A 24887-nucleotide genomic window follows, 5' to 3' on the forward strand; every position below is an offset into this window, starting at 1 on the left:
TTTATTGCTAAACCAGTGTGTGTTTGTCTCATGAGCTCTGCTTGCTCAACATCTGCTTTAGCTCATGTGGCTATGTTATTTCTGATAGGACAATTCATCAAGGTTTTGAGATATTAATCCTCAATTTAAAAAACTTTAAGAATGATTTATTTATTCTTATTTTATGTGCATAGGTGTTTCGTCTGCATGTAGAGGGTGTTGCATCTCTTGAAGCTGAAGTTTTTAGACAGTTGTTTACAGAGCCGCCATGCGGGTGCTGGGAATAGAACCTGGGTCCTCTGGAAGAAGAGCCAGTGCTCTTAACCACTGAGCCACCTCTCCAGCCCCAATCCTTGGCTTTGTTAATCATCAGAAAGAAAATTCATCTTGACATTGCCTTTCTTCAGGGTATTAATGCTGTTATTAAAAAAAAATCACAAGAAGTATTAGATACCTTTTAAGTTTCCACCCAAATAGTATATCTTCATGAAGAAGAATAAAAGCTGAAGTTAATTTTAGGGGATCATTCACAAGAAGGAAAAGGTTCTGGAAAAGAAATCTGTATTTTATATAGATAGATACATATAGATCACATTTGTTGGGCACCTGTTTTAAAAAATAATATTAGATTAAGTTAAGTGACAAAAAGTATTGGTGTCTTACATACTCATAAATGCTGGTATCTTGAGGCTATGAGTGGCTTGGCCCACTCACTGATCTTGGGACTTATGCTTTTTTCCTAGTTGTTAAAAATATTACCCATTCTAGGTTTCTAATTGCTTTGTCATTTTCATGTGAGGATTTGTGGTGATTTCAAAATGGCTTATACTACCATCATCTCAGAATCCCTTCTGATGTTAAAATTGTTATTGTTTCTATATGGAAGAAGCTATCAGGTATTGTAGGCAAGAGCCAAAGCAAGAAAAGGCTAGAAGAATATTGTAGTAATGTTCTCTTGGGTTGCTGTCTGGCCAAGGAATTTGCACATTCTTGGATGTCATTGAAAGAATTGAAAGAGCACACACAAACAGCAAAACAGCCAGAAGTTATAGAGTCAGTGCAGGAAACGCTGCAAGGGAGCAGCAGGCCACCTGGGCTAGAGTGACAAGCACATGTGGCTTCCTTTTGTGGGATCTGAGGAGGAGGGGGTGGAGGAGGGGGAGGAGGAGGAGTTACGCTAAGTGGTTAGTGTGGTTGATTCTTTGTTTAAACCAACAGAGTTGGGTTATGTAAACTTAACTTTGCTGTGCATATCCTTTCCCATGATGCATCTGATTTTAACCATAAGCATGCCCAATTATGCACAGGCATAAATGGTAAACAGGATTTACTCTAAAAGTTCACTCAGAACCAAGACTGGTTCATGCAGAATTGGCCCCTGCCTCTCTGCTTCCTAGATAGATTCTGTAACATGTTTGAATGGAAACTAACCACAAAAGGGGAGCTACCAAGAGGGTTGCTAAGGGTAATAACCTATTCCATTGTTTGAAGTGGAGTCTATGCTTCAACTATAACCATGCAGGTGGGGATCCCAGGTTGTTTCGATGGAGTGGTGTGCAGTGTAAGCCAAGCAAAGCTCATGTTTCTCAGCTACTGATGCTCTTACCAAAATAATTGTTCAGTTATTCAAATTGGAAGACTCGGGAGCCAGATGCTGGGGTGAAAGCTTTCAGCTCAAGAGGCAGAGAAAGCACCCAGCTGACCTTCCTACTTGGCTGATGTCCCAGAAGGAATCCTCAAACTATATCCCCTTCAAACTGAAAGTCCTTCCCTCCTACTTCCTGTGTGCCTCTCTATCCATCCTCTTGACTTTCTCTGACTTTCTGTTTTTCCCTATGTTCACTTCCTGTCAACTGTTTGCTTGCTCTGCCTCTTGACCTACAGTTGACTTTATTTAATCCTGTTTACAATATTTAAGCAGAAAGCTCTTCGATTAAAGGTGTGTGCTAAGGCTGAGCCACAACACAACTAAAACCAGGTTTGTTTGTTTGTTTTTAAGTAAATAACACAATCTCAGGATTCACAGTGTGATCAAATATCCTGCAACAGCAAACTTGTTGAAGGAGTGTCACAGGGACAGGATTCGAGGCTTCAGAAGTTTCCTACCCTTCCCAGTGTGTTCTCGGCCTCCTGCTTGTGTTTTTGAGATGTGAGCTCTCAGCTGTTCCTGCTGATAGGCTTTTTCACTCAAAATACTGATACTGGCAATTAACCAGTTCCTAAAATGTTAAGGGGAGAACCCCAGTCTAAGGATAATTCCTTAAGGTGGATATTGGGAACTGACACCATCAACCAATCTGCATCTGCGCCTCCCTCTTCTCTGTGACGTAGAGGCTAGACCGATCTTAAGTGCACTTGCCAGTGAGTGCCCTTGCAGCTGGGCAGCGTGTGATGTAGGATCCACCAATTCATCTGAGTTTTCAATTCAGAATTAAGTTGGAGGAAAGGCAGGTTATAGCCCATGTGTGGTGATGTGGTAATGACTCCAACTTGCCAACAGGCCAGACTCCAGATAGTCAGCCTGCAGCTTTTCAGATCTCCTAATTACTCTGAAACCTACTTAATAAGTTGTAACAATTTCCCTCTCTGCTTACACTAGACGCATTCTGTTCTCAACATGCGAGTTCTGTCTGATCCACTTATGGATTTGCTGTACTGTGTTAATTGATGTTGAAGATATACGTATAGACTCACTCATAAGCAGGGTACAGAATCATGATATGTGATAAGTGTGTGCATTCACAGAGAAAGGTTGTGTAGGGCTCTGAAGGGTGCTCATGGACTATTATATTTTGTGCTCCACTAGACGATAAAGACCAGGACTCAAATGCTCAATTCCTGATGCCCAAGTTCCATGGAAAGCCCAGCGATGCTGTTCACCTCTTCTGTGGCCCGAACGTAGGATTTGTGTGGCCATGGAAGTCTCATGCAATTACTGATGTCCTAGAAGTCCGAGGGCACCGGCTACGGGGTCAGTATCTGCACCCCAGTTACAGTCATGTGCAGAAGGACTTGGACAACAATGCTGCAATCCAACAAGCACTGGCTATGCAAAAGGCGTTCCTGGAGGTGAGAGCAGAACTGGAGGGTGTGCTGCTGGCTGCCAGCTGCCAGCTTCCATTTCAGCTACCCATCTCTGTTACACCTTATTTGTCCTTAGGACATGCTGCAGGAGGTGAGGGAATTCTGCAGTGAACAACAGTGGGTAGAAGGCATCAAGGAGTTTCTGGAAGCCTGGAACCGTCAGAAGCTGGAGGACCTGAGGGGATCTCCCATCAAGGACTATGTAGTACTGATATGCCAGCTGAAAGACTGGCAGGAACGTGTCTCCAAGATGCCTCTCCAGTTGCTGACAAATGGCAAGCTGCTGCTCCTGAGTGTCCACAATGTTCAAGCACAGCTGGGTAAGTGCTTCTTGTCTTCCCTACATCTTCCTTCCTTCCGTCCTTCCTTCCTTTCTTCTTCCCGCCTTTCTTCCTTCCATTCATGCATACAAGTTACCTTGGGATTAGAATATCCTTCAGGGACCTTTGGTTCAGGCCTCCCAAAGCTCTAGCTTCCAAACCCCTTCTCTTTGCCATAAAAAGTATGGTTACAAGGACAGCCTCTGCTTTACGTCCTTCATTCCCTGTATTCATTAGGAATCATGTTCCAGTTCATGAAAACAGTTCTATTCTTGGCTGTCATGGCAGTGTATGCCTATAATCGCAGCAGAGGCAGGTGGATCTCTGTGAGTTTAAGGCCAGCCAAAGTGAATCCAGAACAGTCAGGGCTCTGTTACACAGAGAAACTCTGTCTTGAAAAATCAGGCGTAAAATAAAAGTAAAAAAAAAAAAAAAAAAAAAAAGAAGAAGAAAAAACATTTCTATTCTTGTAAAGAAAGGTCAGACCAAATATGACTAAGAAGCTTAGGCTGAGCCTGGGTTTTTTCATGGAGTCTGGGGAGTCTAGGGTGCCCCTTTCGTGAATGTAACAGTGCTCAAATTCCTTCCACCATCTACATGTGTGAAAAGTTACTCTCTTTGTGGTTGCCTCACTCTCCAGTGTTAACCTCTCTGGACAGTTACAAAAAAAGCACATTCTTCCCAGTTAATGAGAGCTCTTCTCATCTAAAGCAGCCGCTCTGGCCCAGTTCAGTATTATTTTGAATATTTGGTCAGTTCAGAATTCTTTTTTTTTTCATATTTTTATAATTTTTTCAACTTCCTCTGAAGTTATTCTCTTATAACTCTAGAGATTTATGAATTCTGATCATTCCATTTGTTTTACTCAATACTTTTTACAGAGTTGTGGGTTTATCAGCACATAATGTAGGCACTCAAACACATACGGGAACCAATAATAAATTTGTTTTAAAACAATTCAATGGTACACATATAATTTTACTATTTAAGTGTAATAGAAAAATTACACAGTTAGGAAATGATGCCAACATTTATTTATTTTTTTTGTCTACCTTATTTTTTTTAACTTTTAATAATTACACTTTATTCACTTTCTATCCCCCCATAGACCTCTCTCTCCTCCCCTCCTAATTCCACTTTCCCTCCCCCTTCCTCATGCATGCCCCTCCCCAAGTCCACTGATAGGGGAGGTCTTCCTCCCCTTCCTTCTGATCCTAGTCTATCAGATCACATCAGGAGTGGCTGCACTGTCATCTTCAGTGGCCTGGTAAGGCTGCTCCCCCCTCGGGGAGGTGATCAAAGAGCAGGCCAATCAGTTTATGTCAGAGGCAGTTCCTCTTCCCATTACTATGGAACCCACTTGGATACTGAACTGCCATGGGCTACCTCTGTACAGGGATTCTCGGTTATCTCCATGAATGGTCCTTGGTTGGAGTTTCAGTCTCAGAAAAGACCCCTGGGCTCATATTTTTTGGTTCTGTTGCTCTCCTTGTGGAGCTCTTGTCCCCTCCAATTCTTTCTATCTCCCCCTTCTTTCTTTGATAAGATTCCCTGCACTCTGCCCAAAGTTTGGCTATGAGTCTCGGCATCCGCTTTAATATCCTGCTGGGTAAAGTCTTTCAGAGGCCCTCTGTGATAGGCTCCTGTCTTGTTCCTTATTTTCACTTTCTTCCGATATCAATCCGATTTGCCTTTCTGAATGAAGATTGAGCATCTTACCCAGGGTCCTCCTTCTTGCTTAGCTTCTTTAGGTATACAGAGTTTAGTATGATTATCCTATGTTATATGCCTAATATCCACTTATAAGTGAGTATATATACCATGTATGTCTTTCTGCTTCTGGGATAGCTCACTCAGGATGATCTTCTCCAGTTCCCACCATTTGCCTCCAAATTTCACGATTTCCTTGTTTTTAATTGCTGAGTAGCATTCCATTGTGTAAATGTACCACAATTTCTGTATCCATTCTTCAGTTGAGGGACATCTGGGTTTGTTTCCAGGTTCTGGCTGTTAGGAATAAAGCTGCTATAAACATGGTTGAGCAAATGTCCTTGTTGTGTACTTGAGCATCTTTTGGATATATGCCTACGAGTGGTATACCTGGATCTTAAGGTAGCACTATTCTTAATTGTCTGAGAAAGTACCAAATTAATTTCCAAAGTGGTTGTACAAGTTTACATTCCCACCAGCAATGGAGTAGGGTTCCCCTTTCTCCACAACCTCTCCAGCATGTGTTGTCACTTGAGTTTTTTATCTTGGCTATTCTGATGGGTGTAAGGTGAAATCTCAGGGTCTTTTTGATTTGCATTCCCCTGATGAGTAAGGATGTTGAGCATTTCTGCCATTCGTTATTCCTCAATTGAGAACTCTGTTTAGCTCTGTACCCCATTTTTTAGTTGGATTACTTGATTTGTTGCTGTTTAACTTCTTGAGTTCTTTATATATTCTGGATATTAGCCCTCTGTCAGATATAGGGTTGGTGAAGATCCTTTCCCAGTCTGTAGGCTGTCATTTTGTTCTGATAATAGTGTCCTTTGCTTTACAGAAGCCTTTCAGTTTCATGAGGTCCCATTTATTGATTTTTGCACTTAGAGCCTGTGCTGATGGTGTTCTGTTCAGGAAGTTGTCTCCTCTGCCAATGAGTTCTAGGCTCTTTCCTTTTTCTTCTAACAGATTTAGTGTGTCTGGTTTTATGTTGAGGTCTTTGATAGACTTGAACTTTAGTTTTGCAGGGTGATAAATATGGATTTATTTGCTTTTTTTTTTTTTTTTTTTTTTTTTGCATGTAGACATCCAGTTGGACCAGCACCGTTTGTTGAAGATGCTATCTTTTTTCTATTGAATGGTTTTGGCTTCTTTGTCAAAAATCAAGTATTCATAGGTGTGTGGGTTTATTACTGGGTCTTCTATTTGATTCCATTGATCCACCATTCTGTTTCTATGCCAATACCATGCAGTTTTTATTACTATTGCTCTGTACTAGAGCTTGATATCAGGGATGGAGATACCTCCAGATGATCTGTTTGTTTTGGAAATTCTGGGTTTTTTGTTTCTCCATATGAAGCTGAGAATTTTTCTTTCGAGGTCTGTAAAGAATTGTGTTGGTATTTTGATGGGAATTGCATTGACTCTGTATATTGTTTGTGGTAAGATGGGTACCTACAGTTCCATGCACATGCCCCACCACACACAAAATACACAATTAAAAGTAATAAAAATAAAAAATTAAAATTATGGGGCTGGAGAGATGGCTCAGGAGTTAAGAACACTGGCTGTTCTTCCAAAGGTCCTGAGTTCAATTCCCAGCAACCACATGGTGGCTCACAATCATCTATACTGAGATCTAGTGCCCTCTTCTGGTGCACAGGCACACACACAGGCAGAATGGAGTATAAATAATAAAATAAATCCTTAAAAAAACCCACAAAAATTACATTTATATATTTAGAGTGTGTGTGTATTCATATGTCATGGTGCATGTGTGCACAAGCATAAGTGTGTTGGCATGAAGGTCAAAGAACATTCAAGACAGTCACTTCTTTTCTTCCACCATGTGGGTGCTGAGGCTTGAACTCGGGTTGCCAGACTTGCTGGCAAGTACCTTTACCCATCTGAGACATCTCTACAGCACTGTTAATCCTGCTTCCTGAGATGATGAATTTGTTCATATTACTAAGTGCAGATTATCTTCCAACCCTATGTTCACTTGAACTGTTCTTCTTAAATCTGCAGAAGCTCATGCTAGCATTGGTGGTACATGATAGTAAGATTCTATATCAAAAAACAAAACAAAACAAAACCTTAATATCTGCTTTGATACAGTGCTAGGTAGAGTCTTTCAGAGGCCCTCTGTGGTAGGCTCCTGTCCTGTTACTTGTTTTCTCCTACGTCCAATGCCCATCCCATTTGTCTTTCTAAGTGAAGATTGATCATCTTACCCCGGGTCTTCTTTCTTGTTTATCTTCTTTAGGTGTATAGATTTCATTATGTTTATCATATTTATAGGTCTATATAAGTGAGTATATACCATGTGTGTCTTTCTCCTTCTGGGATACTTCACTCAGAATGATCTTTTCTAGATTCCTCCATTTGCCTGCAAATTTCATAACCTTCGGCAAAGTGCAGGGAATCATATGAAAGAAGGGGGAGTTAGTATGACCTAGAGAGGATAGGAGCTCCACAAGGACCAAATACATCTGGGCACAGGGGTCTTCTATGAGACTTTTTCTCCAACCAAGGACCATGTATGGATATAATCTAGAACCCCTGCTCAGATGTAGCCCATGGTAGCGCAGTATCCAAGTGGGTTTACCTAGTAAGGGGAACAAGGACTATTTCTGATATGAACTCAATGGCAGGCTCTTTGACTTCCCCACTCCCCAAGGGAGGAGCAGCCCTGCTAGGCCAAAGAGGAGGACTTTGCAGCCAGTCCTGAAGATACCTGATACCAGGATCAGATGAAAGGGGAGGAGGTCCTCCCCTATCAGTGGACTTGGAAAGGGGCAGGGAGATGAGGGAGGGAGTGTGGGATTGGGAGGGAATGAGGGAGCGGGATACAGCTGGGATACAGAGTTAACAAAATGTAACTAATAATTAAAATAATTAAAAAAGGAAAAAAAAATTCATTCCCAATAAAGTCTTTAATGAAATTAAAAAACAAACCCAAACCAAACAAATAAACAAACAAAAGAAACAGAAAAAGGTAGCTTTACTCATTTTTCCTATGCAGAGGCCTCCTCAAGCCTTTTCAGGGCTCCCTTCCCTTCACTATGCTGGGCTGGAGGCTCTAGGCAACTCAAGAGGATTTAGCACACTAAGAACCCCCTATGATTGTCTCTTTATGTTCATTTTATGTTCAAGTGCTTACCCTTATTGTCATATTATGAGGAAACTTCCTGTCTTGCCCAGTCACTCTTGTATACTAATGCTTACATACTTATTTTCTACACACCCTCTAACACCATATTCCCTTGTTCCCAGAATCTAAGTTAAAAAACACGAGGAAGAGCATTCTTGACCAGGTGCAAAGTGAATGCTGGAGCCGTAATCATAAGCTTATGACAGAGCTGACGGAATTCTTGCGGGTCTTCCAAGCCATCAACTCAGACATTCATACCATTGCAAAATGCTCCCAAAAAGTGAGTGTTCCTCATCTTTTCTTCTTTGTATATGCAGGGCCTAGCCTACTCAAAGGCTCATCACACTCTTCTTTAGATATCTGTTGAGCTCTTTATGGGGTTTGAGGATATTAAATAATGCTTACGTATGTCATCTGTCCTTTCTGATTCTTGCCCTGGTTGTGTAGTGCTGTGCTTCCTCATGTCAGGAGCAAAACCCAAAGAAACAAGATCAACTCTTTCTTTAAGACAGTAGTTCTCAACCTGTAGGTCACGACTTCTTTGGGGTCAAGCAACCCTTTCACAGGGGTCACGATTAGATATTCTCCATATCTGATATTTATATTATGATTCATAACAGTAGTGAAATTATAGTTACAAAGTAGCAACAAAAATAATTTTATGGTTGAGGGTCACTGCAACACTAGAAACTGTATTAGGAAGGTTGAGAACCACTGCTTTAAGAAATATGGTTTCATACCTTGAGAAAGTTGGTCAGTTAGGGATATCTTGCCCTATCATCAGGTCTGGGAGATAATAACTAGACAGCCTTTAAGACCTGACTCAAAAAGGAATCTGATTTTAGATAACCCTCTTAATCTCAAATGGTTTAAAGGCTGAAGCTGGGTCTGGAGTCTCCAGATGCCTATTCTGAGACGGGATTGCTTCTTGGGGGTTGCTGGGGTGCTGACCGCATGCTGTGACCTCTGCAGTTGAACGAAGCCAATGAGCAATATGGCCAGCTAGAGGAGCAAGTAGAGTATGTCAGGTCACTTCATGAACTCATCCGCAACCACTGGGACTTTTTCATCGCTGAAAATGAGACCCTAGACATCTCGGTGAGAGAACAATTCAATGATTCATTCATCTGTCCTGGCCTCCCTCTTCTATAACCACACCTCACAGTCCTCTGCTTGCCCTACAGCTTCTGGATATGTGGGAGACATTTCAGTTTGAGAGAAGCCAGGCTTCAGAGTTCCTGCTCAGCAAGCGAAATTCCATTGTGCCCAGGCTGCAGCAGCTGATTGCGTCGGCATTAGGAGAGCTGGAAGGCCTGCTGGAGAAGGCATTGTCTGGCCCCTTCATGGACCCTTCACAGGAGCAGAGGAGCACTGAGCACCAGCTTGCTGCCTTGGAGCATCAGTTCCTGTACACAGTTGACAACTTCAATGACCTATGCCATGCTTATATCACCTTCACTGGTACTGATCTTCCCCTTATCCTCTTTCATCCTGGGATGGACTCCCCAACTGAGATAAGGGCTGGGTCCTGTGTCTTCTGTGATCTTAAGCAAGCCTCAGGAATCACATACCTCCACTGGTCAAACAAATATTGCAGGACAAAAGCCTCACTGGTTTTATGTCCTAGGTGTTATATTAGTTGGGTACAGGGAGTTCACAGTCTGGAACGGAAAGCCAACAGCTGAACATTTCATTCAAATGTGATAGGGCTGGGATTAAATGCTGATTCTGTGTACACTCATTGTAAAATTTAGCCTTTGTGTAGCCTTGGTCAGTGTTGTCCTATTCCAAGCAGCAGGTCATAGATAGGAACAGGCAAGATAAGATCTTGATGTGGTTGGTAACCACTGCCTCCAGCCAACATTACCTAGAAAACAGACTGATGACAGTTTTGCTATCCCACAGGATGAGAGCGGGACAGGGCGACTGGGCAGAGCCCAGCCCTCCTCTGCAGGACTGTAGCGAGGCTGGTTCCCTTCTGCATTTTTCCTCATGTGCAGTCACTTGTCTCTTGAGAGGATGCATTGTAAGGGTCAGCTCTCAACTGGACCTTTCGGCTAGTTGGGGTCCCTAGAACCATCCTATATCAGTAACCTTCTTTTCTTTCTTTCTTTCTTTCTTTCTTTCTTTCTTTCTTTCTTTCTTTCTTTCTTTCTTTTTTGTTTTTTTTTTTTTCTGGAGTACTGAGAAGCCTTCAGTCCATATTCTAACTGATGTCAACCTTAGACTTGATCCTTCCTGTTAGGAGTTTGGAGTATTGGTGGAAAAGCAGGGTAGAGGACCTAGGCCACGTGGTCCAGGCCCACCTAGGCCCAGGGAACTGCATAACAGTGTGTTCATTTCTTCTGTCACCAACTCCTCACCTAATCCCAGTTTTTGTAAAAACAATTTAGTATATTAGATCCCGATGATTTAGTAACCATCCTCAATTTCTGGGAGTTTATTCACTTATTCATTCATTTAACATTTACTTGCTTAGTGTCTGCTATGTGCTGAGCTCAAAGTACATCAATGAACAAATGGCAAAATACCTTCTTTGATGGACCCAATATTGCAGCTGGAGAAGAAAGATGCTGAATAATAATTATAAATTAGTAATTATAATAAACTAAATTAGCATTTAGAAAGTGATAGGTAACCTAGAAAAAAAAAAGTAGCAAAACAAGCAAGAGTGTCTGAAAATTCCAAATGGCTGGAGACCATTGTTTTGTGGGATAGTCTGCATGGGCTTCATGAAGAAGGTACTGTTTGGGCAAGGACTTGGAGTTGGAGGTGGTGAAGCTGTGAGTGGTGGCAAGTGGTGGAGAACTCTCTGTGGCAAGAGTTCCATAAAGAATGAACTGCAGGTCAAAGGCTCTGGCAAAAGGTAGTACGCCTGCTATAGATCTGAGCTATCGTCAAGTCCACTGTGGCTGGATTTGAATGACTAAGTAGAGACTTAATAGAAGGGACCCCTCTCCCCTCCCTGTTTGTCTATTGGTTTGTTTTATTTTTACCACCATGGTGTTTCCCTAGGACTCCTTTCTTTGAAACGATTACTCTCTGTGTGGCTTACACAAGCATCCCTCACACTGAGGGACCTACGCAAGCATCCCTCACACTGAGGGACCTACGCAAGCATACCTCATCTTTTTTTCTGGGCTTTTGTTCATTAAGGGCTTTTGACTAACCCATTCCCCTAACAACCCAAGTCTCAGCCAGCCCTATTCCACAGGGGATAAGAGTCCTGTGACCCCACCTGCTTCTGGGAGCCGGCCTATAGTACAGCAACAGCGCATCTGGCGGCTCTACCGAATCATCTCCGAAAACTTCAGCGAGTGGAAGTGCATGGCTTTTTCTAAGGTGCTGACACTCCTCCTGGGGCAGAAATTGGCAGGCAGAGGTGGGAGGGCGTCAGGCTGACGATGAGCTCTCCTCTCTGCAGTTCAACCTTTCTGTGGCCCGGGAAAAGATAGAAGCCTGGCTGACAGAGGCTGCACGGCTCAGCACAACCCTGGGACTGCAGAGTCCTGTGCTACAGCGCTGCATGCGTATGCTCAAGGAATTTCGAAGCTACCTGCCCTTGCTTACCAAGCTGAGCAACTTCCAGCTGCAGAACTTCAATTGCCAAGCTCTCTTAAGAGGTGTGTTTGGTAGAGGGATGAGGAAAAAAACAGTGTTTGTTGCAATTCCCTGCTGCTCTTGCTGGAAACATTGCTCCTCCTCCTGTCTTTCCCACATATATTAAGCTCTTTTCAATCAGAGGGAACGTATTTCTTTGCTCCCTCATTACAATACAGGGTCCTCTCAACCACCAGGGATTGGACACAGGCTGCAATCTCAGATCTGGGCTTGAGCTGTGCCCTGGACCTTGGCCTCTGAGTTCTTGGCTCTGGGTTGTACTCCTGATCTTGCACTGTGGTCCAAGCTAGTCTGGGCTCAGGGTAGAAATAAGCTCAGGGATATGAGTGCAGTTCAGCCATGTGCCATGTTCTGACTACTCTGTTCTATTCCAGCGTTAGGGCTGGGAGGGCTCCAAAACCTGAAACTTCTCACACTGGGCCGGCTGCTCAACTGTCCACTGCTGGAATTTGCAGAACGAATCAATCAGGTGGGCCCACGAGAAGGGGAGGAGGTGGTTGGAGCCAAAACTTATTATAAAGCCAGCCAAGGCCTAGCAGTCCCTTGGGCTATGGGGACAGTGGCTGGCATGTAGGTGAGAGGGAAGTTGGGACTGAAGACCTTCCTGGAGGGTAGGAAGAGTCTTCATCCATCTACAGGTGAGGATCTGACAGGCAGGTGCAGACTCTTATCAAACTAAATGCTTCCTCTTGTGGGAAAAAATGACGACAGCCTCAAAGCCGTGGACATACAGACTGACAGATGTTTGCCAACATTTACTTGATCCCCAAAGGGCACAGGCTGACTAGGGTATTGTCTACTCGGTGGGAGCCATCCAGGAGGCTGCTCAGAGGAAGCAGCAGTACTGGACCAAGCATTAATAGCTTGCTGCTGCTGCTGCTGCCAGCTCACCACTGAAGCCTGCAGGTCCCACTCCTCCATCTCTGAGACTTCCTCTCTCTAGGTGGAAGTCTGCCGCAGACCCAATCTTCAGTTCCCAGTTTCGAGGCTGTCCTCCTGAGGCCCCTAGCCAGTTGTGGCTTCTGACACGTCCCTTTTCCAGGTGTGGCAGACTAACAAGGAAAGAGTCCATGCCCAAGAAATCCTACAGCAGATGCAGCAGTACTGGGAGAGGCGCCAGCTGCGCCTGCTCAACTTCATCCTGCATGTGCCCTACAAGACCCCAGACTCAGAGCACTCCAAAAAACAGGCATTCCAGAGCCCCCAGTGGGAGTTGGTGGGCAAGGACAGTGGCACCTTCCTCCTCTCAGGTGAGTCTCAGCCTTTATGAGCCAATGACTATTTTCAGCTAATGGCTCTTTTCATCTACCAATTCTTGTCAAATATGGGTCCTGTAGTAAGGTCCCGTCTTTAATCTCTGCAGGATACACACAGTTCTTTCCTATATTCAATGCCTAGAATGTAGCCATCCTCCAGGGGCTTGCCAGCAATACAAGCCACTGCTGGTCAGGTGGAATGCCTTCCTTGTCTTGGATCTTGACTTGACAATCTCTTTGGTGTCAAGGTGTCACTGAGCTCAAACTTGAAGGTGATGGTCTTGTCCATCAGGGTCTTCACAAAGATCTGCAAAGATCTGTCAATTGGTCACCTTGTTGAAGACAAAAGAACCATTCTTTCTTTTATCCTTCCTCTCATTATGTTCATGACCCTCTTTTGTGCCAAACACAAGGCACTCTGAGATTCAGAGATGTAGCCCTATCTCACATCCCAATGAGAAGCTGACAATACCATACATTTAAATCCATGACAGACCACCATTCTGAGAACAGTAGGTCAGAGAAGACCAGCTCAACCAGAAATATTAAGAGAAGAATCACTTTAGGCAGCAGCATCAGGCTAACTTTTGAAGAAGTAAGAGTGTTAGACTTGCAAGGTGAGAAAACATACCATGTAGGGAACAACACTTTTACAACTTAGGGGAAGAAAGGGTTTATTTGGCTAATCAGGGAAATAATCAGGGATTATTGTATCATCAAGGGAAACCCAGGTTAGAACTCAAAGCAGGCATCTAGAGACAGGAAGGAAGCGAAGACCACGGAAGAATGAGTGCTACCGGCTGGCTTCCTTAGTTACCTCTCATATATAGCTAAGGTACAGCTGCCTCAGTATGGTGCTGCTCATGGTGGGCTGGGTCCTACATCAACCAGCACGATAGTGCAATGCCTATAATCCCAGCACTCGGGGAGGCAGAGGCAGAAAAGGCCAGCCTGGTATACAAAAGGGATTCCAGGTCAGCCATGGCTACAGAGAAACCCTGACTCGAAAAACAAACAAACAAACAAACAAACAAATAAAATGCCCACAGACATGCCCACAAATTGAGGTAATTCCTCAGGTGAAGTCTCTCTTTCCAGATATGTTAAGTTGAGAACTGAAGCTGACAAAAAACATCCAAGAAGATATGTGGGAATTGCTAGTACAGAAATTCTCTTATCCAACGTAACTGGTATCAGATCAGTGAATCCAAGAAATTAGTTAAATATATAATCATTATAGATAGGTAAATAGGACTTGAGACATTTTATATTATATCTATCTTATCTATCTATCTATCTATCTATCTATCTATCTATCTATCTATCTATCTATCTATCATCTATCATTTTTGAGAGAGGGACTGTTTTTGTGACTGTACTGAAACTCACTCTGTAGACCAGGGTGACCTCAAACTCACAAAGATCCTCCTGCCTCTGCCTCCCTGAGTGTTGGGATTAAAGGCATATATCACCAACTCCTAGCTTATTTTATTTTTTAATTAATCTATTTTTTTACTTTACATCCTGATCACAGCTTTCCTTCCCTCCTCTCCTTTCAGTCCCTCGCTCTCTCACCTCCCCTTCCCCCCATCCTCCAGTCCTCCCTTTCTCCTCAAAAAAAGGGGAGGCCTCCCATGGGTGTCAGCCCACCTTGGCATATCAGGTTGCATGCAGTAGGACTAGGCACATCTTCCTCTATTGTGGTTAGACAAGGCAGCCCATTTTGGGAAGAGGGATCCAAAGGCAGGAAACAGAGTCAGATACAGCTCTTGCGCCTTAGAGCTCTTGCTGTTAAAGGGCCACATGTAAGCTGCACAACTGCTACATATGTGTAGAGGGCATAGGCCCATCCCATGTATTTTCTCTGTTTGGTGGTTCAGTCTCTGTGGGCCCCTATGGGTATAGATTAGTTGATTCTGTAGGTTTTCTTGTAGTGTCCTTGACTTCTCTGGCTCCTTTCCCACCCTCTTTCATAGCATTCCCTGAGCTCCACCTAATGTTTGTCTGTGGGTCTCCACATCATTTTCCATCAGTTGCTAGGTGAAGCCTCTCAGATGACAGTTATTCTGGTCACCTGTCTACAAGTATAGCAATATCCTTGTGTCAGAGGTGGGCTCTCTCCCATGGCATGAGTTTCAAAATGGTCAGTGGTTGACCATTCCCTCACTTTCTGTTCCATCTTTACCCCTGCACATCTTGTAGGCAGGACAAATTGTGAGTCGAAGGTTTTGTGGATGGGTTGATGACCCAGACCCTCCACTGGAAGTCTTATATGGTTACTGGAGATGGCCATTTCAGGTTCCATATCCCCCATTGCCAGGAGTCTTAGCTAGAGTCACACTCATTGACTCCTAAAAGTCTCCATTGTCCTAGGTTTCAGCTTCTCCCAGAGATGCCCCCCCAACTGATTCCAGTTCTCTCTCCTGTTACTCTCTCCTTCCATCCTCTCCCCACTAGATCACACCCTCTCTACACATCCAAGTCTATTTTATTTCCACTACTCAGTGAAACTCAAGTTTCTCCCCTTCAGGCCCTCACTGCTACTTAGCTTCTTTGGGTCTATGGATTGTAGTATGGTTATCCTGTACTTTATGGCTAATATCTACTTATAAGTGAGTATATATGATGTTTGCCTTTCTGGGCCTGGGTTACTTCAGAATGATCAGGATGATCTTTTCTAGTTCCATCCATTTGCCTGCAAGGGTCTTGAGGTAGAACTATTCCTAATTTTCTAAGAAACCACCAAATCGATATGCAAAGTGTTTGTACAAGCTTACACTCCCACCAGCAGTGAAGGAGTGTTCCCCTTACTCCACATCCTCACCAGAATGAGCTATCACTTGTATTTTTGATCTTAGCCATTTTGATGGGTATAAGATGGAATCTCAGAGCCATTTTTATTTTTATTTCCCTGATGACTAAGGATGGTGAACATTTCCTTAAGTTCTCTGCCACTGGAGATTCCTCTGTCAAGAATTCTCTGTTTTGGCTCTGTACTCCATTTTTTTAAATTGGGTTATTTGGTTGAGTAATGTCTAATTTCTTGAGTTCTTTATATTGGATATCAGCCCTATGTCAGATGTAGTATTGGTGAAGATCTTTTCCCATTCTTTAGGCTGCCATTTTGTCCTTTTGACAGTGTCCTTTGCCTTACAGAAGCTTTTCAGTTTCATGTGCTCCCATTTTTTAAATTTTGATCTTAGTGCCTGAGCTGTTGGTGCTCTTTTGGTGTTCAGGAAGTTGTTTCTCGTGCCAATGCATTCAAGGCTATTTCCTACTTTCTCTTCTATGAGATTTAGTGTATCTGATTTTATGTTGAGATATTTGATCCACTTGGACTTGAGTTTTGTGCACGGTGACAGATACGGATTTACATTCTTCTACATGCAGATATCCACTTAGAACAGCATCATTTGTTGAAGAAGCTTTCTTTTTCCAATTGTACAGTTTTGGCTTCTTTGTCAAAAATTAAGTATCCATAGATATGTGGGTTTACTTCTGGATCTTCGATTTGATTCCATTGGTCAACCAGTCTGTTTTTATGCCAGTACCATGTTCTGTAGTGCAGCTTGATATCAGGGATGGTGATACTTGATTTTTTTTTTTTATTGTATAAGATTGTTTTATCTATCCTGTTTTTTTTTGTTGTTGTTGTTTTGTTTTGTTTTTCCACATGAAGTTGAGAATTGTTCTTTCAAGGTCTCATAAGAAAAATGTGTTGGAATTTTGATGGGAATTGCATTCAATCTGTAGATTGCTTTTGGCAAGATGGCCAGTTTTACTATGTTAATCCTACCAATCCATGAGCATGGGAGATCTTTCCATCTTCTGATATCTTTTTCAATTTCTTCAAAGACTTGAAGTTTTTGTTATGCAAGCAAAAGTGCTTGCTTGGTTAGAATTACAGCAAGATATATTTGGTCCTTGTAGAGCTCCTATCCTTTCCCCATCAGACTAACTCCCCTTCTTTCTTATGATTCCCTGTACTCTGCCAAAGGTTTGGTCATGAGTCTTTGCTTTGAAAACACTGCTAGTTAGAGTCTTTCAGATGCGCTCAGTAGACTCCTGTCATACGTTCAATGCACATCCCATCTGTCTTTCTAAACGAGGATTGATCATCTCACCCCATGTCGGCACAGTGTCTTTTCTGAGACTGACATTCAACCAAGGACCATGTATGGATATAACCTAGAACCTCCACTCAGATGTAGCCTGTGGTAGCTCAGTAACCAATTGGTTTCCCAAAGTGAGGGGAACAAGGACTATTTCTAACAGGAACTCAATGACTGGCTCTTTGGTCTCCCCACCCCTGAAGGGAGGAGCAGTCCTGTTAGGCCACAGAGGAGGGCTTTGCAGCCAGTCCTGAAGATACTTGATAAAACAGGATCAGATGAATGGGGAGGAGGTCCCCCCTATCAGTGGACTTGGAAAGGGGCACGGTGGAGATGAGGGAGGGAGGGAGGGAGGGACTGGGAGGGAATGAGGGATCGGGACACGGCTGGGATACAGAGTTAATAAAATGTAACTGATAAAAAAAATAAAAAATAAAAGAATTACAGCAAGATATTTTATATTATTTGTGGCTATTGAAAAGGGTGTTGTTTAAATGAAGAGAAACTTAAAGCAGTTCCACTAAAATCAGGGACAGGACAAGACTGTCTGCTCTCTCTGTATCTATTAGACATAGTACTTGAAGTTTTAGCTAGAGCAATAAGATAACTAAAGGAGATCAATGGGATACAAATTAGAAAGGAAGGAGTCAAAGTATCACTATTCACAGGTAAGATGATATTATGCATAAGTGACCCTAAAAATTCTACCAGGGAACTCCTTCAGCAGTGGCTGAATATGAAATTTCTTTCTTCATTCAAGAGAAAGAAATCAGGAGGTTTTTGTCTTAGCTCAATGTGTGCACATTTACTCGCTAGCACTTTGTTCTAAGGACTTTTATGAACTCATCTTCATCAAAGCCTTCTACAGTTTCCATAGAAACAGCAATTTTTTTTTTGAGACAGTGTTTGGCTGTCCTGGACTCGCTCTGTAGATCAGGCTGGCCTTAAACTCACACAGTTCTGCTTGCCTCTGCCTTCCCGAATGCCTGGATTACTGGTGTGCACCACTGCACCCAGCTTGAAGCAGCATTAGATATTATTTAGTTGAAATTGTGACATAACTCACAGGTTTTTCAAACATATTCACTTAAGTTGAATTTAATCAGGCATATGATTTAACTTGGAGCAAAAATGTTGGACTCTTCTAAAGAATAGCTTGAGATTTATGAGGTTCTATTGGAGTTTGATCATTAGTCAGTACCATAGTAGTGGTTTGAATTATGCAATGTCTCCCTCTTGCTCATGTATTGTGGCTTTGATGGCCATCTAATGGGCTTTTGGGAAGTAATAGGATCCTAAGGGTTTAATTGCCTGATGAATTCAGGATGCAATGTTGGATGTTAGAAAGCAGGAGATGAGGCCTAAGTGAGGAAGTGGTTCACTGGCTATGTGTCTTGAGAGCCACATCTTGCTTTGTCTCTTCCCATTTTACCATTTTCTCTGTTTCCTGGCCACCATGATGTAAACTTCCCACAGCGATTGGCAAGACCTCTGAGACTATGAACTAAAATAAATCTCTCCCTTGTTATGTATGCCAGGCAATTCATCACAGCAACAAAACTTTATATGGTCAGTATATCTATGATATAGAGGGCCTTCCAACTTACTGATTCTAGAACCCAAAGACTGCTTGGAACAGGAAATAGACACATGAAGTTAGAGAAGTCAGATCATGCAAAAGAATTTGTTCAGTAACATTTAAATCATAGAGAATATTTGTTATAGGGAAGTGGTAAGTCAGATTTTAGTTCATTACAGAGAGTTGAAAGGCAAAGAATAGAGGCTGGGAGACAAATGGTGTAACTCAAATAAAAAAACAATAACGGCCTACACTAGGATGGTAGCAGTGGAGAATGAGAAAAGTAGATGGATTTGGGCTACTTATTAGTCTCTCTGGGCAAAATATATAGCTGATGCAAATTTGTCGTAGAAGAATATGGCTTTCTCCTCCTCCTCTTCTGGTTCTTTTTGAGACAGTTTCTCTATGTAGACAAGGCTGGCCTCCCAGCTCACATAGATCTGCCTGCTTCTGCCTCCCAAAAGCTAGGATTAAAGGTGTGTGCCACCACACTCACCCCTAGGATATGGCTTTTCTATTATAATAGAATCCTTATCCATGTACAGTATTTGGTTTGGAAAACCTTTTCTATCTATTTTTACATGAACTTCTTGCTCACATCTCTTATAATTTAGAGCTAATCATTTTAAGTGTTAACTGAAACATATTAATCTCTAGTTAATACTTAGACTATGATTCAATAGACATTTTCTTCCTACTTTTGACAGAAGCACTTTTTATGCTGATTGTTTTGCTCATGTTTGACCATGGTTCCACACTTTGCCCATCTGCTTCTCTTTGTTCTATCCTACTTTCCTTTTTTACGCTTAGGTTCCTCTGCTACTAAAGAAAATTTAAAAACTAGTGGAGTACAAACCATGGCTAGTTTGTTCTTGGGCCACCTCTAAGTATAACTTCAGGTACTAACTGAACTCTTTCAGTCTTCACTCAAGTTCACAGTCCTCAGTCTACCTTCTGTCCCACTGCCCCTCCGGCTCCAACGTACAGCGTGCTGTGTGCTTGACTTTCCTCCCTAAGCGTCATCTTTCCCTGTAATAGGCTTCTGCATCAGCTCTGGGTGCAGTAATCAAGGATACATTTTGTGGTGGCCATACACTGTGAAACTAGTGACATCACTTGCCTGAATGAGGCCAAGATAATGGAACCTTGTGTATTTAAATCTTAACCCAGGAAGCTATGTTCTTGTAGGGGTGACATGAGTAACCATTCACTCTCCCCTTTAGACTCTTAGAAAAATAAGAACAAGGACATATATGAAAAGGCTAGTTCAACATCTAAAATATCGCCAAGGAATGTTTCTTTTTAAGTATAACATACGTTGGCAGACATATCTAGGTTAGGACTTCCCACAACCTCTTTAACCTTCTCAAGATCAAACGAGAATCTGGCTGAGGTCTCGGGCAGGTATACAGGAAATATGACATATAAGCTCTCAGGTAACTTTAAGGATTTGTAGTCTGTTCCATATTCTTTAGACAAGCACAGCAGATGGCTTTTAAGCTTCCCCATTGTTTGGTGGTCATTTAAAGGGGGATAAAATAGAGGACCCAAACTGTTCCAATATTGTTTTTTCTAGAGACACTCTGAGATGAAGATACTGAGTATTTTCTTTCAAACATAGGTATTTAGAGAGTCCTACATCTATCCAAATCAATCTCACTCAGTTCAGTTGTTAATCTAGGTAGTATCTCTGCTTTACTCAGGCCTGGTCTCACACAAAAAAATTGTGGGATAACTCTTTTTAAGTGGCACAAAGGAGCTAAGTGCTAATACCATGAGAAAAACATTTGGTCTCAACTTTTCTACCAGGACCCCAGTCATCTCTGAATGGGCATTTTTACTGTGTGCGTACTATGTAAGGACTTGGCGCCGCTAGCCCTCTCTCTAGGATGAAGGCTCTGAGGTCTTGATGAATGTCTACAGAACTAAGTAAGAATGACAATATAAGCCCCTCAGTGGCGGCACACCACACTTTGATCCTAGCTCTCAGGAGGCAAAGGCAAGTGGATCTCTGGGAGTTCAAGGCCAGTTTGGGCCAGGACAGCCAAGGATACACAGAGAAACCCTGTCTCAAAACAAAAACAAAAACAAACAAAATAATGACAACATCTAGCAGAAGAAGTCAGCTGGTTTAGAGTCTGTCCATAGTGCCTGTTTTAAGATATTACTTCCCAGCTGGGAGTGTGGTGGTGCACGGCTGTAAATCCCAGCACTTTGGGAGGTAGGGGCAAGTGGATCTCTATGAGTTTGAAGCCAGCCTGGTCTCTAAAGTGAGTCCAGCCAAGGCTACACAGAGAAACCTTATATCAAAAACAAAGAAAAACAAAAAATCCTCAACCAACCAACCAAACAAAACAACAACAAAACCGAAAACTCAATTCTCCAACATATCAGATGGACTGGTGGAATCTTTGAAGATAGAACGGTATTGAGGTAATTAACTCCCCAGGAACCTCAAGATGTTCTCTTTCCTGCCCAGTCTCTGCCCTTGACTCATGTAGAATGATACCAGCTTAGATGAACTTGGTTCAGGGCATCCTTTTCTTCCTTAGACTACAGCAGTCTGCAAGATGCCATCCAGAACAGTCTCCAGGCACTACTCAAGATCTTAGCCATCCAAAAGTCAGGAGACTTGCATAAGACAGCGTTAGAGTGGGTGACTATCATGTATGGTCTGGGTGAGTACATGGCTCTGGCTGGGCAGATGGGTAGAACCTGATGTAGACTGGCCCAGAGGATGACAGGTAGACATTGAACAGAAGCTGTGAAGGACAGAGGAAGGACTTTCCCGGTCCCTTCTTGGTTCAGTGTGACCAGGTCTTTATTTCCAGTGAATGTTTACTTCCTCTAATAAGGTCCCTGGGTTCTGCTGAGCAGTACATTTCTGTCCGTAGATGCTGGAACCCCCTGAAGGTGTTAGAATCTCTTTCAAGTATTTTTCTGACTGCTCACACAGGTGCTCTGCTGGAGGTATGGGTGGCTTTCCAGCAGAAGTGGATTTTTCTGAATAAAGTTCTACATGAGATGAAGATCCAGTTTCCTTCTGCTGAGCTGGTAGGAAAGAGAGTTAGAACAGAGTGGGAAGGAGCTCCCAAGTATCAGGGGAGGGATGGAAGAGTGGAGCTATCCCGATACACCTCACTTATTACCTTTCTTACCACAGAATGCCCGTTTCAAGGTCATGGATGATCAGTATCGGATGCTAATGCGCATCTCTGTATCGGACCCAAAGGTTCTGTCACTTATAGTACCCAATGCCAAGAGAAGCCCTTACTTCCAAGGCCAGCATCTACAGCAACTCCTGAAAGCAGGAGCTATGGAGCTGGAGGCCATCATCATGGCTCTGGAGGATGTCCTCTATGGAGTATGTGCCCAATTCCCCCGCCTCTTCTTCCTCAGTGACAGTGAACTGGTGGCCCTTCTGGCTGCCCCTCTAGAGACCTCTGATGCCCAGCCATGGGCACAGCGCTGCTTTCCTCACATTAAAGCTGTGAGATTCAAATCCAATGAAACTGATGAGAAAAAGAAGAATTCCCAGGATTTGAGCTCAAATACAGAGGCTCCTGTGGAGACAATTGCTGTGCTAGGGGCATGTGGAGAGGAAGTGAAGCTTCAGGGGCCCCTTCTTCTGCATCCAGATCTTCCTAAGTGGCTAGCCTCTTTGGAGAAGTGCCTGCGTTTTGTAATGGTGAACCTGCTGCAGAGCTGTGTGTCCACCCGCCTTGCTCGAGGCCCATCCCTACTTAAAACATTGAAGGAAATGCCTCAACAAAGACAGGTGTCCATGCACCTGTATGTCCAGCACTGGCTAGATGCCATCCAAGTTTTTCCATGGCAGTGCATACTGGTGGCAGAGCAGATAGTGTGGCGGGCTGAGATGGAGGAGGCTCTGCTTAAGTGTAGGAACATGCGCATGAGTCCCGTACATGTACATAAGCTTGAGGTACTGGTGCAGTTTATACAGGCTCAGAGGCACTCCCAGGGTGAGCAACCTCGGCCTTCTGTTCGCCAGACGAGCCTGTTCAGTACCCTGTTGGTCATGGCAATGACTCATAGGGATATAGCACAACTCCTGGAGAAGAACCAGGTCAGTGATCTGACAGACTTCCACTGGGTCCGCCAACTTAAGTATCACCTGGGTTCATCTCACTTGAACCTCAAAAACCCTCTGCAGTGTCTTAAGACTATTGCATCTGCTGAGCCCTCTCTGTCACCAGCTACATGCTGGGTAGATGTGCTGGGCCGGTCCTTCATATACAATTATGAGTACCTGGGTCCCAAACAGGGGTCTCTACCAACCCTGATGTATGAGCAGCAAGTCTTGGTTCTCTTATTGGCCCTGGAGGAGGTTGCCTGTGGTACCCTACTAAGCCCGTACGGTTGGGGCAAGACAGAAACTGTGAATAACCTGGCATGGGCACTGGGCCGCCAGCTGGTAATAATGCCCTGCTTGCCCCAGACAGAGTTCCGATGTTTGAGCAATTACTTGAATGGTGCCCTTCAGGGTGGAGCCTGGCTGCTCTTGGAAGATGCTCACCACCTACCTCCCAGCTTGCTGTCTGCCCTGGGCCAACGTCTGGATGAACTGCACCATTGTTATGCCCCACTAGCCCAGAACGCTTCCAAAAACATCAGTATCATCAACCCTGTGAAGCCCCTGTTCATCGGTGCTGGCTGCTTTGAGAAGCACTGTGTATCCATGCACCTGGGGTACGGCTGTTTCCTGACGTTCCCTGCCCTGAGTTCCGCTGTGCCTGCCAATCTGCACCTGCTGCTGCGTCCCGTGGCCCTGACACGGCCTGACCTGCAGCGAGTGGCAGAGCTGAACCTCCTGGGAGCAGGTGTGCAGGACGCCTCCCGCATGGCTGCTCGCCTATCCAAATTATTCTCCCTAGAGCGGGAGCTGGTGTCTGGGGCCTTGCCCTGCCGCTTGCCACTGCTTAAGCAGGTACTAGAAGATACAATACAGACACTAAATGCAACTGAGGAAGAAAAGTCTCAGAAACCCCACAACCTAGCTTCCCCTGAGGAGACTGCCCTACTGCGTGCCCTGTTGCATTCACCACTGTTCAGCATTCTTGATGGGCTCCGCCTGCAAAAGCTCCGAGAGCTGCTCTGTGGGATTTTCCCTAATGCCAGCGATGTGCTGGCAGAGCCTATGACCCACAGATTGATGAGGTCAGTGATGGTGGAAGAACTCCAGCAGTTAGGCCTGTTTCCCACCCCTAACACATTGATGTCTCTGGAGCAGCTCAGTCAGGCCCTGAGCCGGACCTCTGGCATTTTGCTCCTGGGCCCTGCGGGCAGTGGCAAGAGTACTTGTTGGAAGAGCTTATTTAAGATTCAGAATCGGCTGGCAGCTATGGAACACACCTCAAACCAGGGTTTCCAGTCCGTGGAAGTTGCCCACCTATATCCTAGTGTGCTCAGCTCCCAAGAATTCCTAGGGTGGTCAGAAGGGCCCTCCTGGCACTATGGCATCTTTCCCAGGCTCCTGCATTCTACCCCTCATTGTAATTATGTGAGCTCAGAAGGGCAGTCAGAGACCTTCACAGGGATCCAGCAATGGATAGTATGTGACGGGGCCCCTAACCCTACATGGATAGACTCCATCACTTGCCTCCTAAGTTACCCTCCACAGCTGAGTCTCCCAAATGGCCAGCAGATAGCAAGACCCCTGAGGACCTTTTTCTTGATAGAGGTGGCAGACACAGCAGGCATGTCTCCTACAGTGGTAGGCAGGTGTGCTCTGGTCTGGTGCTGTGGGGAGCACACTTGGCAGTGCAAGCTTAGTGTCTTGATGGCCTCTCTGCCCCATGAGTACCACCTGCACCAGGAGACAATCACCGAGCTCAACCACTTAGCTGAAGTGCTGGTGCCTTCAGTGTTCCGATTCCTGACTTGCATAGGTGCCAGTTCTCTGCTACAGGTACATGGACATCAGGGTGCTTGCCCGGGTGTGGCAGAGGTCACCAGCCTGGCCCGCATCTTGCGTGCTCTACTTGACCCCCATTTACGCTTATTTGAGGAGGAGAAGCCAAACATCCAAGGTAGGAAGGTAGAAAGGTTGGCTTTTGA

At 44.0% G+C, this 24887-nt stretch overlaps 1 protein-coding gene across 1 annotated transcript in view; it reads left to right on the top strand.

Moving 5' to 3' along the window:
- Nucleotides 1–24887, top strand: part of Dnhd1 (dynein heavy chain domain 1) — a 70341-nt gene that overhangs the window by 20787 nt on the left and 24667 nt on the right. Inside the window, exons 10-21 of the mRNA XM_060367778.1 lie at nt 2786–3048; nt 3140–3383; nt 8364–8521; nt 9214–9339; nt 9426–9702; nt 11456–11583; nt 11666–11864; nt 12237–12331; nt 12905–13112; nt 21362–21487; nt 21766–21863; nt 21973–24859. Of these exons, the coding sequence (XP_060223761.1) occupies nt 2786–3048; nt 3140–3383; nt 8364–8521; nt 9214–9339; nt 9426–9702; nt 11456–11583; nt 11666–11864; nt 12237–12331; nt 12905–13112; nt 21362–21487; nt 21766–21863; nt 21973–24859 (4809 nt within the window). The remainder of the gene's footprint in view (nt 1–2785; nt 3049–3139; nt 3384–8363; nt 8522–9213; nt 9340–9425; nt 9703–11455; nt 11584–11665; nt 11865–12236; nt 12332–12904; nt 13113–21361; nt 21488–21765; nt 21864–21972; nt 24860–24887) is intronic.

This window comes from Meriones unguiculatus, chromosome 14 (assembly GCF_030254825.1).
Source record: "Meriones unguiculatus strain TT.TT164.6M chromosome 14, Bangor_MerUng_6.1, whole genome shotgun sequence".
Classification (NCBI taxonomy): Eukaryota; Metazoa; Chordata; class Mammalia; order Rodentia; family Muridae; genus Meriones; species Meriones unguiculatus.